At 41.6% G+C, this 14,891-nt stretch overlaps 1 protein-coding gene across 1 annotated transcript; it reads left to right on the top strand.

The window, feature by feature from the left end:
• The first annotated feature begins 3,709 nt into the window (after positions 1 to 3,709).
• Positions 3,710 to 14,845, top strand: LOC134089087 (disintegrin and metalloproteinase domain-containing protein 9-like). Its single transcript, XM_062543398.1, has 19 exons — positions 3,710 to 3,892; positions 4,224 to 4,315; positions 4,470 to 4,528; positions 6,448 to 6,526; positions 6,818 to 6,894; positions 7,093 to 7,318; positions 7,402 to 7,467; positions 7,821 to 7,892; positions 9,033 to 9,199; positions 9,646 to 9,727; positions 11,124 to 11,272; positions 11,468 to 11,633; positions 11,954 to 12,046; positions 12,129 to 12,324; positions 12,431 to 12,512; positions 13,415 to 13,604; positions 13,835 to 13,915; positions 14,018 to 14,123; positions 14,523 to 14,845. Exons 1-19 carry the CDS (start codon positions 3,814 to 3,816, stop codon positions 14,534 to 14,536), a joined length of 2,076 nt encoding a protein of 691 aa, XP_062399382.1. The 5' UTR covers positions 3,710 to 3,813; the 3' UTR covers positions 14,537 to 14,845.
• Positions 14,846 to 14,891: the final 46 nt, after the last annotated feature.

Below are 14,891 nucleotides of genomic sequence, written 5' to 3' on the forward strand. Positions count from 1 at the left end.
GAGGCAGAGGACAGGGTAGAAAGAGAGAGAATGGCATCAGACCACCCTAATGTGTATTCTCCATTTCACTTCTAGTTCTCAGCTCATATTACTCTTTGTCCACACACTCACATACAGTTTCCACTACAGGCATACTAGGCCCACAACCATCTAAAACATTGAAAGAAAAGTCTCAGGTCATTTAACCGTTTTATGGCCTTTTTTGGCATTTTCCAGTGCAATGGCTCTAGCATGTTTTTCCAAGACACATCTTTGGTGTGTATAGGTACTGATTAGGTCTATACAAGGCCTAAATATTAATCTATGTACAGTATAGAAACCATTCAGCAATTTGTACACACATACTGTACAGTATTCCAACCATCGTAGAGCAGAGCAGAGCAAGATGCACTCTAGAATATTTGATTTCAACACTTGAACACAATATTCTTGTCATATACTGTATAGTGCAGGGGTGGCCAACCAGTCTAGCATGAAGAGCCAAAAAAAAATCCACAAAAGTCAAAAGAGCCGCACAACAAAAAAGGCGTCCATACTACAACAGCACAACATTAGGCCTACAGTTATAGCTCCTTTGTTTTTCATTTAAAGTAAGACACTTGGCAGATGCTCAATGATCATTGATAAATGATCATTGGAAAATGAAAAAAGATCAGACACACATCAAATCCCCCCTCACTGAATGACTTACCTGATAATGCAATGTCAAGTGTTCAGTTAACTTTTAAAAAGAAAATAAACAAAAAGAAAACGAGTGACTGACGTCTATAGCCATTACCAGCCTAGGCTACTTGCAAAAGTATGTAGGAAATGTTCAGGTTTGAAGCTTTATGAATCCGTGGCATACCAAGTACCAAAGTAATGTGTAGGCTAGAAACATATCACCTCCGCAAATGAGGTTATGTTTTCATCGGTGTTTGTCTGTTTGTTAAGCAAGATGTTAAGCGGAGGCGCGAGATGTTAAGCAGGATGCGCGAGGCGGAGTTTTGCGATCTCAGAGTGCTTTTGTTTTGATTACTTTGACATATTAACCAGAGGGGTTATGTTACAAAACGATAAATGGTCCTTTTCAATGGCACGTGTTCCTTCTACTTACGATTAGCTTTATAGTATTCCTGATTGCAACTGTAGCATTAAACCTGGCTGAAGAATAAACACGTCTGCTTCGTTTTGGCCAATTCCTATCCATATCATGACGGTACAATTATTGTTAACTATTAATAATTACTTTAGTTAGTTTTGGCAATAGGCTACTATCAAATTCTGAAATTATTTTTTATTTACCGGAAATAAAGGCTATTTCAAAAGGAAAACGTTTAGGTCCGAGGAGAAGTGAGAACATCAGGGGCCTGTACTACGAAGGGAGCTCAACCTACCCAGATGTAACCCAAGGTTACTTTGCTAAACCGGGGTTGACAAAACCTGGTTATCTTCATTGGTGCTAATCGGTACTACGACGCTGAGTAAGAAGTTGATTTGTTGAACTGGGGTTAACCTCATCGGAGTTGGTGCGCGTTCACATAAAATGGGCGGGTTGCAGCGCATATCACCACTTTTAATGATGACGCGATCACGCTATTTTACGCATAAGGAATGAGCAATGATTATAAAAAAGTTGCGAGGAATTAAAACCCACTTTACGATACATCAAGTACGTCGGCAGCAAACAAAGCAAGACAAGGCTGTTGGCAACGTAGGCTATTGCAGATCGCATATATGAAAGTAAAGTTTTATTTCATGTTCCTTAAATAGCCTATGTGTTACGGAGGATTAATAGCTTGCGGAATGTCTGAAATGTGTTGAAATAAATACATGTTGAGTTCATAAAAGTCCTACAGATGCAACACAATTCATGCCATGTATATTAATAAATATTAATAAAGGATAATTGAATGTTTAGCCCCATTGACTGATTTAGTGTATATGCCTATCCTGTGAACATTTTAGATGCAACGGCAGTGCCGCTGGCAGCAGGTGAAAATGAAACTCAAGAACATTCAGAAGGTTTATAGGCCTAGTTATAGGCCTAGCTTGCATTAATATTTCTTAATTATGAAAATATGTTATATTGCCAATGCTTATATATAGCCTCCACTTTGCCTCGATCAGCTGACAAATGCAATGAATGCCCTCGGCTGAGAATGTATAGGCTATCTTTCATAGAGAATATTATATGGAGAAAGATTCTGGCGGTCTTAAAAAACTCTCGCCTTGCGAAGAGAGGCACTTACAATTTGCGCTCCAATAATGTATCTTCCAAGTAGCCTACGTCGACATTGTGGGGTGTGGTTAACCGCAAACCTCGGGTTAACCAAGATCATAACCTGCTCGGAGCAGGTTTGAGATGCAGCATAAATTGCCATGGCAGTAACCTAGGTTAAAACCTATCCACCTTTCGTAGTACGGGATAACCGGGAAGTTACGCCACACGTGATCAACTTACTCTCGAAGTTACCCAGCTAAGCCAGTAACCCCGCTTCGTAGTACAGGCCCCAGTTGAGCAGCCGTGAGCCGCACGAGAGGAGGCAAAGAGCCGCATGTGGCTCGCGAGCCGCGGGTTGGCCACCGCTGGTATAGTGGGACTAGGATCAAGAAAGCTGGCCGAGTTATAAATCCTCAGCGTGGATATCAAAGGCCTTCCAGCCAAGATTAAGCACATGAGGAGGGACCATGAGCACATGAAGGCTAGAGAGGGAAGATGATGCCCAACCTATGTCCAGTGGTTTGATGCACACGTCTCAAAACTCATTATTGTATCAGCTGCAAATTAAATAAATGAGGAAGGGCTATTACAGCATGATCAGGATCAGAGAAAAGGAATGTCTGGAGAGGGAAACTGATGCAAGGTAGTTGGACTGGACCAAACACAACAATGAGACCTTGGTTGTGGTGAAGGGGAGAGACAAGATGGCCAATGCTGCTGCTTGCCTGTTAAAATAAGGCTGAGAGAGTACTGTACATTCCAGATCCATTCCACACAATTTTTCAGTAAATATCTTATCTTAAGTTGGGCTTTGATCTGTCATTCACAAATACAGAATAGATGTTACAGTACATCAGAAGTTACAATGTGTAATGATGTATTTTTTCTTTTTATAGCAAGAGCAAATTGATCACCCACCCAGCTCATTGAAAGCACTTTTATGTGACAATTGGTATTCTATTTCATACATTAAATTTTGTTAAGTGCTTGTTGGCTACATAAGTTAGCCTTTTTAATCTTCCAGTAAACACTTCTCTTGATTAAAGCCTGGCCCCATGCAAAATAGATTGCAGTCTCAGCTCATAACACCTTGTCCAACTTGTGTTTCAGTGTCTCTATAAATGATTAAGAACTTTAGTTTACTTAACAATCAGAACTGATTAAGAACTTTAGTTTACTTAACAATCAGAACTCTTTATGTTGCAACTTCATATTGCTGGAGTCAGCTTATAATCTCCTGTGGGAAAAGATCTTGCCACACCCGCCCACACACCCGTTGTCTTGAGCTTGCATCATGTGTCCACATACTTTACTGACAACATTTACACGGTTTTCAGTGAGGCCTACTCTTACTCACCTCCAGATCCGTCATCTGTCTGTCAATGACCGTCAATGATGTCACACTCTACAAAAAATAGTGACCTGCGGTTAAAACATTGCCGGGGTTAAAATTGTATAAATTCCAGTGTGTATTATGCTATGTTGTTCATTCCTGTAGATAACCTATTGTGTTTGTTAAGACTGCATTTAGGTAGCATTATACACAAGGAAAACTACTTGAAGATATATTTTTCTATTGAGCGAGACATCTTCTTGCCCTCTCATCAAACATGGGCAGAAAATTATCGCTGTGGTACTGTGTCGTCTTTGTCAGTGCTTTTATCGTTGAACTTGGCAATTGCAGTACAGGTAAGTTGTTTGTGTTAATACAATACAGATTGGGATAGGAAAGCCAAGAGATATTCTGTGCTGTGATACTACAATATGCATGTATATTTTTTCAGGATTAAAAATTGTGGTGTGGACCAACGACAAGCGTACAATTAGCCTATTGCTATAACTCTATAATCCTAAAAATAGGATTATAGGAAATACTGAATGACAGCGTGTGCATAGGCCTACAGTACATTTTCCCTTAAATTCAGCCTTTACCAGCCTTTATTGTAAGATGAAAATAAAATAGTCACATTTTACTATCATGCTATTTTCACTGCATTGTTTCTTGTCTTTCTGTCTGTAGCCCAAACTTCCCGCTTCTCTGCTTATGAGGTGACTGTACCAAAACAAATAGCAAGACAGAGGAGAGACCTGGATACCCAAGACACAGGGGAGGTAAATTTGAATAATCACACTTGTGTCCCATTCTCCCACCACAGGGCAGTGTTTAGTAAAGTCACACTGTTTTTGATTGATTGCTGTAAAAAAATGAGATCTTGGCTCCATGTCTTTCTTTTCTTTTCTTTTCTTTTCTTTAAAAAAACCTCAGATATCTTACACCATCCAAGCCCAAGGCAGGGAGCATGTCCTGGTTCTGAAGAGGAATAAGTAAGTGTTTCTATGGGTCACATTCACACACCTTCTGTACCATTTTGTCTATCCAGGCATGTCAGTTACCTCTAAAATAGTTCAAAGACAGTATCAGCAGACATGCAGTTCATACAGTATTTCTATTACAGTGTCATTGTCATTTTCATGTCAATGAATGTACATTTATTCATATGATCATATTGCACATTTAAACAACAATAACAGTTGACCAAATTACTGTAAAAAAATAAATGAATAAAAAGAAAGCTTGAACTGAGTTAAAAGCTTTAGTAGAAATGGGCTTTGAGATGGGATTTGAAAACATTTAGAGAGAGGGCCAGTCTCATGTTAGAGGGTTGGGGGCAGCAGCAGCATAAACACGACCTCCTCTATGTTTGTATTTGGTTTTAGGTATAGTCAGCTGAAAAAGATCTGAAGATCTATGACTTACAGTGTGTAATTGATCTGAGAGATAGGTGGGGCCTCTGTCATTCAGGCATTTAAAGGTTATTAGCACAATCTTAAAATTAATCTTATACTGTAGGAGCCAGTGAAGGGAGGCTAACAGGGAGCCATGAAGGGAGGCTAAATGGGAGAAATAAGTTCGGCTGCACCCAGGCTACCTGTTCAGAGACAAGCTGCTGCAATGCATGTTGAAAATGCAGCAAGCGAGAAAGGGAGGCTTGGCTGAGACCAACATATAGAGTTACAGTAGTCCAGTCTGCGTGTGATGAAGACATTAATGACTTTTGAAAGTCCATAACGTTCAGGGAACGTTTGATTTTAGATATGCTTTGTCTACAGATTTAAGATCTCTGGCCATGATCACATCCAGGTTCTTTACAGAGGGCTTTGCTTCAAGGAACTTCAAGGAATACTGGGTCCTAATAGGAGGACTTCTGGTTTGCTGTCATTAAAAAATAAATAAATAAATAACATCATGTACATCAGCAACAAGTAACAAATCATACTCTGTTTATGGACCTTAACTGAAGATATTTAGTGTGAATAGGATGAGAAGGAGGTTTATATATAGGAAATATGAAACTTGTCTACAATTGGACCCCAGTCAAATCTGTACATTTGCAGAGAGGAAAGGGAGGAGGTAGATTAACTACTGGTGGCCTGGCCAGACTGATTCTCAATGGAGAATTGGCCTGGTGTTTAGCAGCCTGGATGATTATGTACTGTAGACCACCTACAGTACAGTTAGTTTGTGTGTCTTCTTTGGAGAGGCATGACCCAGCCACAATCTGAGAAACTGTTTGTGAATGGAGCTTCAGCAGTTTAGGGAGGATCTGGCACAGCACATTTACTTGACTATGATTTGAATTTCATTTTCTTGGAGAAGAGCTGAATTGAGGTTGAATTTCACTTGCCTATACGGACTGTGCTAGGGTTATAGTGGAGTGTAGTGTTTTCAGACCATCATCTTGCAAATATGAACCAAACAGATGCAGCCAAAACCTTCCTGTTGGGCGCAACAGATGATGGTGGATTTTAGGTCTAGCACATGAGAGGAACCATTTATGCAATAGCAAAAGTTGTGCTTTTCTCCGAAAGAAAATTAGAAAGGGGAACAGATTGTGAAATATGGCATGACTAGTGCCACCCTCTCACAGTGACTGCAAATACACAATGGTGCACAATTTAATATTACTTGTTGAGTGCCTTACAAGTCAGCGCTGAATTACTGTAGTTAAATTAATGTATGGTGATTGATGAAGAAGCAGTATCATTACTGCCTGATATTTGCTCCGCCCAGGTTCAATTTGGGAAGCTGCCATTGTGATTCTGTGTCCCTTTGGATGGAAGTGTCTGCTTAATGCCAGTCAACTTTAACTTCAGCTTTGAATGTTCATGTAAAAGCTACAGCATCCTTGCATTTGTATTCCATGTTTTGTAGGTGTCTTCATGTTTATGTGTTCTATTCACAGGCTCCTACTTGACAGAAATTTCACTGTTTACACATATGACACAAATGGCTCCCTTATCAGTGAAAGACCCGACATGCAGGTAAAAGAAACCGACACACCAACATCTTAAATTCATGCAGACACTGCATTTTCACTCAATGTGGGATTGTTGGTCATTGGTCATTTCACACTCTGACACACGGTTCTAAAATGAACACCATGTAGATCATACATCACAAACAATCAAACCCACATCTGTTTTAAAATGGGATCCAATACATACTGTGAGGCTCTAGTGACACAACACCTTAGTATGTTGGTGTCGGTATGACACACATGCCAGGCAACATTTTCAGTCTTTCTGAATTATTTACCTTTCAATCCTGTACAGAATCACTGCCATTACAAAGGCTATGTGGAGGATGTTGAGTTTTCATCTGCGACTGTCAGCCTTTGCTCTGGACTCAAGTCAGTGAAACCCACTTTACTCATATGGTGCTTTTGACCTTTTGTTGTGTTTGTGAGTGTCATAACTTGTGTAAAATTGTAAAAAACATTTCCAAGCTAATATTGGTTGTGACGAAAATTGTGTGTGTGTGTGTGTGTGTGTGTGTGTGTGTGTGTGTGTGTGTGTGTGTGTGCGCGCGCGCCCGTGTGCCTTCCCAGTGGATTCCTAAACATAGGGAATGCCAGATTAGGGATTGAGCCTCTGGAGGGCTCCTCTGATTTTGAGCATGTGGTGTTCCGCTTGGAGGATGAGGAGACGGAACCTCTCCTCTACAGAACCCCTCACACCCATCACCATGACGACAACAACACTATTTCCACTGACCAGACCATCGTCCACTCTCACAGTGATCTATCTGAGCACCCGGACAGTCATTCACTCAGAGTAAGCATGAGTGTGTGTGCGTGTGTATGCCTGTATGATGTCATTCTTCTGTAGATGTGTAAAGTGTGTGTTTTCCCCCCCAGAAGAGACGAGCGGTAATGCAGCAGACTCACTACGTGGAGCTGATAATTGTGGTGGATAATAAAACAGTGAGTAACGGGTACAATGACCTTCGACCCCACTCCTTCCTCATTATGTTAAGTCATTTAAATGAAGTTGAATTATTATTTCCTTATTTTCTTTTATCATGTATTTTGGAGAACCTTCCCCAGACAGCTAGAAAACAGTTGTGCTAATTGAATCGAGGAGCAAGTTTGTTTCAAATGAATTAAATACTAGTCATTTTACATTTACAAGACATTTTATAGGGGGTATGATGTTAATGAGATGAAAAGGGAATATGATTTGGAATCAGAGTGAAGGGTCAATGTAAAAAAGAAAAGCACAAGTTTCCTCCTCTCATCCCTCTCCTTTGTTTCTCTTCCTATTTTCTCCCCAACAGTACGTAGCACTGGACAGTAATGTAACCCGGGTTCAACATCATATGATACGAGCTGCTAATCGCCTAGATAGCGTAAGTAGTACATTGAAATGCTGTAAAAGTATTCTGTGTGTGATTATTTTAAGATGGTGACATACATGACTGTGCATAAGTTTAAGACTCATTTGAAATGACACCACACACACTTTCAAACACACACACACACACACACATACATGAGAAAATTGTGCAACATGGAGTTGCCAGCTGAAATTATACACTGTGCAGTGACAGTATATTGCGCTCACGATTGCATTGCAAAATAATGATAGTACAGGTAGATATTCATATCAGTGTGCAAGAGTACAAGTAGTTATTAGAGGGCTTGACCAAGCATGCCCACTATTGTTCTTCTTAAGTTTACGTTATTCATCAGTGGGCTTGATCAAGCAAGCCCACAGCATGGCAAAGTATTGTGGAATCTCTACCAGTTACACAGGTCATGTGAAAAAAGATGTGACGTCACGAAGCACTGTCACATTTTTTTTTAAAGCCAATCCATGTGTCAGATCATGTAAGCCGAGTTCAATGCATATAGAATAGAGATTTCACATCAACGCCCTGACAACCATCCCTATTACTCTAGCAACAGTCTTAATTACCATGGCGACAACCTAGCAACCACCTCTATAATGTCAACGTAGCAACCAGCATAACAAGCAACATGATTACCCTAGCAATGCCCTAGCAACCATCCCAATGACCCTAGCAATGTCCTAGCAACCATTTTAATTACTGTTCTAGTTTACATGACTCACTGAGTCAGGAACAGCGTGATTGTTCTTTGATGGCAGTGTACTGTAAGGTTGTGTAAGGTGTAAGGTTCTGTCAGAATGTTGGCTGCTTTGCTATGGCAGGGGCAATTCAAAATGTCTGCCAGGGAAATCAGTGCACAGCCATATGGATGCCCCTCTGAAGGGCCTTGCAGTCCACAGCCATCAGTCACGGACACTACCATTCAAAATGTCTGCCAGGCCATATGGGTGCCCCTCTGAAGGGCCGTGCAGTCCGCAGCCATCACTCACTGTGGCAGAGACCCTCATGCATGTCTCCATCAGCTCTCACCTGGACCACTGCGGTGGGGAGTTCTCACCTGCACGCACCAGGCCCTGACAGCACATCCCTCCTCCCCATCTCCTGACCTCTCTGCATCCCACTCGCCTTCTTTTTCAGATGTATGAGCAGCTGAACGTCCGTGTGGTGTTGGTGGGGCTGGAGATCTGGACGGCAGGGAACCTCATCACTGTGAAGCGCGGGACTCCTGTGCAATCAAACTTCAAGAAGTGGAGGAACAACCACCTGCTGCCCCGCCATCACCATGACAGCGCTCTACTTGTTGCGTATGTATCTGTGTATGTGTGTGTGAGTGAGTGCGTCTGTCTGCTGTCTATCAATCAGTTACCTGAGTGGTTTTCTGTGTCTGTTTCATTGAAATTTAGGTAATTTTGTCCCTTTACGTTAATTTGTAGGCTAAGCACAAATAAGTAAACTAGTGTGTGTGTGTGTGTGTGTGTGTGTGTGTGTGTGTGTGTGAGTGTGTGAGTGTACTGTATGTGGGAAGCAGGTTCTGTGGTCTGTGAGAACATTGAGAACTACCGTAATGTCTCCATAAAACCTCTGTGTGTTTGTGTTTGTGTGTGTGTGTGTTAGTATGGTGTGGGCAGTTCTCATTACTCTTTACTTGTTTATCCTTTTTTCTCTCCACTTTCCTCCTCATTCCTCCCTCTCCACTCCTCCCCTGCTCCTCTCCACTCCTCCCTCTCTCCTCTTCACTTCTCCCCTGCAGGAGAGACATTTTCAAGACAGGTTTTCTTGGCTTTGCCTCCATGTTCGCTATGTGCAGCCGTCACAGTGTTGGAATAATCATGGTAATGCACTAAGATTGTTTTGTTACAAAATGTGCTGCTATAAAATACCTTTCCTATGTGGAAATAACAGTGTAGGCATTTTCAGTCACAGACGTACTGGTGAGATTTTAATGTTTTCATGATCACTTCAAAATCTGTGGGCTACTTGCTCCTCTCTCGCTTCAATCTGTAATGCTGCTTAACACATCTGACATTGCACACAAGTATTTATGAAAATGAAACCTGCCTATTGGACCCCAGTGTAGACCAGGACCAATTAGGGAACTGGAAGTGGTCGAAGGAAATCAAGTTTTCAGTGCACTGTTGGAAATGGTCCTATATTTTCCTCCACTCCTGAACACATTCATTGTTACTAGTCTAGGAGTAGGTCAGAGGCTACATGCTGACCCGGACTGCTATACTCACCGGTGTGCTAAACAGTCTACACACCCTATACTACAGAGGGTTCAGGCTGAGCTAAGGTGTGAACGTCTTCTCCAGACCATCACTGGAAACTGCCCATAAACTGCCACAGCATGCCAATTCCAGAGATTAGTTTCTGATCCTAGCCATCCATTATGCTAGGACCACAGACGCCTCTGCCGGTAAATAAGTACATAGTGGCTATGCGGATCAGAGCATAACAATATATTTGTCAGGTATAAGTTACATCCAATACATTATAAAAGTTAATATGAATAATATGAAAGTACACGAAAACAGGTTAAAGGAATACGGTACTTAGACTATCATACAAAACAATCAGAGAATGAACATACTTGGCACAAAAGATGATGCTTAGCAGACACTTTTGTCCAAAGCGACATACGAACAAAACAACACAATAGCCTAATTAAATTTAGCAGTTGATCAGACTACAGAGTCAACTTAAGAACATAAACAATAAACAGTGTCAATATAAGCAAAGCTAATGAGAATAAAAAATGACTAAATGGGAGAATAGTAAAATAAACAATAAAGTCATTAAATCAATTATATGATAACAATAACTATGGAATAATGAGCAATAATAAAAACAATGTCAATTTAATCAATGGCCTAATAGAAACAAAACAACGCTATAACATACAAACCTTAATCATAAGAAACGTTAATAGACTAAGTGCATATGGAATAGATATGTCTTCAGACTCCTCTTGAAAGAATCAAAACTACTATTAGAACGAAGAGCACTGGGCAACCCATTCCACCAACATGGAACTACTGATGTAAAAAATCCTGAATTTGACCCAGCGTCTATAGCTGGTCGACACAGCAGACGCTCGTCAGAAGACCATGTGATAAGCACGTGATAGTAGGCCTGCATTAGGCCCTCCCTGTTCCCTCCACAGTGTTAAAGAACACAGCTGGCTCCCTTCTGATGTCATGGATCAAATGACCTCTGTTCCCCCCACAGCACCGCGATGTAAACGGCCTTTCACGGACCATGGCCCACGAACTGGGCCACACCCTGGGCATGCATCACGACAATAAGAACTGCTACTGCTCAGCCAAACGGTGTGTCATGGGTGCCGGTGGAAAGTGTGGAAGCTCATGTGACAACAAGTGAGTGGAATTCCAAGAACATTGAGAGGGCAAGATTGTTAAGTCTCACACATTAGGCTTCAGACTCACGCTTTTATATTTTCATACCCTGCGTCTCATGCTAGTGGGGGAAAACATCCATTGACTTCCATGTATCCCATGCCAAAAAGTATCTCTGTTTTGTTCAGTCTTTGTCTGCCTTTTTTCTCTCTGCAGTGTGTTCAGTGAATGCAGTGCTAATGGCTTTCGGAAATTCATAGAGCAACTGGGCAACAGGAACTGTCTCCTCAACGAGCCACAGCCACAGGACATTTACACACTGCCCTACTGTGGCAACAAGCGGCTGGACCCAGGCGAGGAGTGTGACTGTGGTTCTGAGGAGGTGTGTGTGTGACCTGTGTTGTGTGTAACCTGCATTGTGTGTAACCTGTGTCGTGTAAAACCTTTGTTGTGCTAACCGGGTGGCTCAACCCTGCACAGACTCAGACTCGAGCCTGTGTGTGTGTGTGTGTGTGTGTGTGTGTGTGTGTGTGTGTGTGTGTGTGTGTGTGTGTGTGTGTGTGTGTGTACTGTATGTGGGAAGCAGGTTCTGTGGTCTGTGAGAGCATTGAGAACTACCGTAGTGTCTCCATAAAACCTCTGTATCTGGGAAACCTAATGTCTCTCTCACTGTCTTTGATTGCCTTTTCTCTCTCTCCTCAGGAGTGCAAGAAGGACCCGTGCTGTGAGCCAAACACCTGTAAGCTGAAGTCCGGGGCTCAGTGTGCCGATGGGGAATGCTGCAGGAACTGTAAAGTAAGTCACCTCACATGAGCTTACAAGCATTCACCTGTTACATGTATTCCACATTACTGATGATCGTGTCTTTCTCTCTCAGTTCCTGCCAGGTGGTTATGAGTGCCGCAGTCGGTCAGGTGAGTGTGACCTTCCGGAGTACTGCGACGGCTCGTCTGCTGTCTGCCAGGCTGATGTCTTTGTGCAGGACGGACATCTCTGCAGGAACAACCAATCATATTGCTACAATGGCAAATGCCACCACCATGATGACCAGTGCAAGGCCTTGTTTGGTTCTCGTGAGTTCCAGCTTCCCCACAGTGCATTGTGTATCTCATTCTCACAATTCTCTCCCTTCTGAACAAGTGTGTGTGTGTGTGTGTGTGTGTGTGTGTGTTTTAACAGAGGCAAAGTCTGCTGCTGATATATGTTATCAGGATGTGAACAGTGTCAAAAACTGCGGTGGCAACAAGGAGTGCCGTGCCAGGTAGCGTGAACGATTTGGGGGAAATATCTCATTGGTGATTTTTCTGATAGACATATTGCAATCAAGTTCAGTTCAAGATTCGATATATGATGTGCTTCATCATTACCAATTAAGATAACATTGAAATATGAACTCTTTTATCTACTAATTCAAGGCAGAAAAGGAAAATATACACATTTCTTCCAAATATGCTTTAAGACGAGCCACATCTGATTAGTTAGGTTACCCTCTGATGATGATTGTCTATCACACCAGGACGGCATACATTTATAAAGCCTATGTTACATTATTGACTAGAAGGTCACAGCTGCCAGCTGCACAATTAATTGCAGCCTTTGCGATTTGGTAATTGCATTAGTTCAAAGCGATTTCAATTCGCTTCTGATTCATCTTTTAGTAAATATTGCTTATAGCTCATGTTGACTACGAAGAGAAGCAGTGTACAATACAGTATGTCATTTTCATTTGCATTCCTTCATTTAGCAAACACTTTTATCCAACGCGAATTACAACAGGAGACTTACAAATGAGTATGCAATCAAATTGATGTTTGTGCAAGACTGTACGTGGTATATTGATACATACATACATACTGTACATATAGACATACATACATACATACATACATGCATACATATACATATATACGTACAAACAATGTATCCCGCTGCATTTATAAGCACCAGTGTTTAAAAAGGCATGTGAATGCAGAAACCCTTGATACTGTATATGAGGTAACATACAGTATAGATATGAAATTTTTTGCCATGTAAGGTTATCTCTATATGTGCAATATCCATGTGTGTGTGTGTGTGTGTGTGTGTGTGTGTGTGTGTGTGTGTGTGTGTGTGTGTGTGTGTGTGTGTGTGTGTGTGTGTGTGTGTGTGTGTGTTCCCCTGCAGGAATCCCAAATGTGGGAAGCTACAGTGTGACAATGTGAACTCCACCTCCATGTTTGAAACACCAGGACGGACCATCGTCACCACCACCACCATCGGTCAGAACAAGTGCTGGGGGGTGAACTCCATGATGGGGCCTGATGTGCCTGATCCGGGCATGGTGAACGATGGAACAAAGTGTGGGGAGGATAAGGTGGGTTGATATTATATACAAACAAACACAAACAGACACAAACAGACACACCACACACACACACACACACACACACACACACACACACACACACACACACAATAGACAGAAGTCGACACGACAGAAGTAGTCTGGTACTGTAGAGTTTTAGTTGGGATTGTGTTATTTTCATTGTTGTTATTAGCTGAATCCTTATTAGATCTGCATGTGTCACGCTGTCTTGTTCTCAGGTGTGCTTGAATCAGAAATGCAGACACGTATCGGAGCTCAAGCACGGCTGTGACACACAGAGTACATGCCATGGCCATGGGGTAGGACAATCATTCATCTCTCATCTCATCCAACTCTATACATCTCTCCGTGTCCTCCTCTAGCATCCTTAAACAGCAGATCTGCATATGTTCACAACACAGGTCTGTAACAGCAATAGGAACTGCCACTGTGATTACGGATGGGCTCCACCATTCTGTAAGGAGGAGGGCTATGGAGGCAGCATTGATAGCGGCCCTGTGAGAAACGGTAGGACATACGTGTAGCAGCATCCACATTTAATGACCCATTGAATAGATATCATTTAGAATAGGCAAACCAGAGTGCAAAGTCAGCTTCTTGTAAGTTACTGAACATATTCCTTTAAATCTTACTATCTACCATGCATCCTTATCTCGTAGGCTGACGGCTTGGAGTCATCATATTATGAACCCTGCCCTCTTTAGTTGAGCTCTCAACCTATACTATTCCAACAATACTAGGCATGAGATGTAATATATTTTAGCCACTAAGAATTGTTGGAGTTTAAAAAAAAAAAAAAAAGTTATAGCAACATTTTATTTTCTGATAACAGCAAACTTCTGTGGAAACCAAATCTGTAATCTTACTTCATTCACCTAGGTCTCACCTTTCTCACTCTCCCCTTAGACACCGTACTGTGATGACACCTGAGTCCTCAGTGCTATCCTCCTCCTCCTCCTCCTACATAGCACTCACCCAAGGCAAAGGTGTTTGCGGATATGTGGGTGTTGGACAGGCAGATGAGAATCAGCAGTTGTGTGTCAATGTTCTGAAAATGTCAAAGATTATGAAGAATGTCATAATCTATTTAAACAATAGGTTTCTAGATTATGGAAGAAAACATTATTTCCTATGGATTACAGGTGCAAAGATAGAATCACATAACTGCTCACTTGTTGTCCGCTTGTGTTATCAAATGTAATTAAATAAAGATATTTTTCACTTTTAAATGATGGAAGTTGTGAGCGTTTTAATGTGTTTAAGCAGCTGTAAAAC

The sequence above is a fragment of the Sardina pilchardus genome, chromosome 8, assembly GCF_963854185.1.
Source record: "Sardina pilchardus chromosome 8, fSarPil1.1, whole genome shotgun sequence".
Classification (NCBI taxonomy): domain Eukaryota; kingdom Metazoa; phylum Chordata; class Actinopteri; order Clupeiformes; family Clupeidae; genus Sardina; species Sardina pilchardus.

Excerpts from the sequence above, each read along its gene's own strand:
- LOC134089087 (XM_062543398.1), top strand. The coding sequence starts at position 3,814 with ATGGGCAGAAAATTATCGCTGTGGTACTGTGTCGTCTTTGTCAGTGCT. Across the intron at positions 6,527-6,817 it reads GTGAAAGACCCGACATGCAG|AATCACTGCCATTACAAAGG; the intron begins GTAAAAGAAACC and ends AATCCTGTACAG. Across the intron at positions 12,513-13,414 it reads AACAAGGAGTGCCGTGCCAG|GAATCCCAAATGTGGGAAGC; the intron begins GTAGCGTGAACG and ends GTTCCCCTGCAG.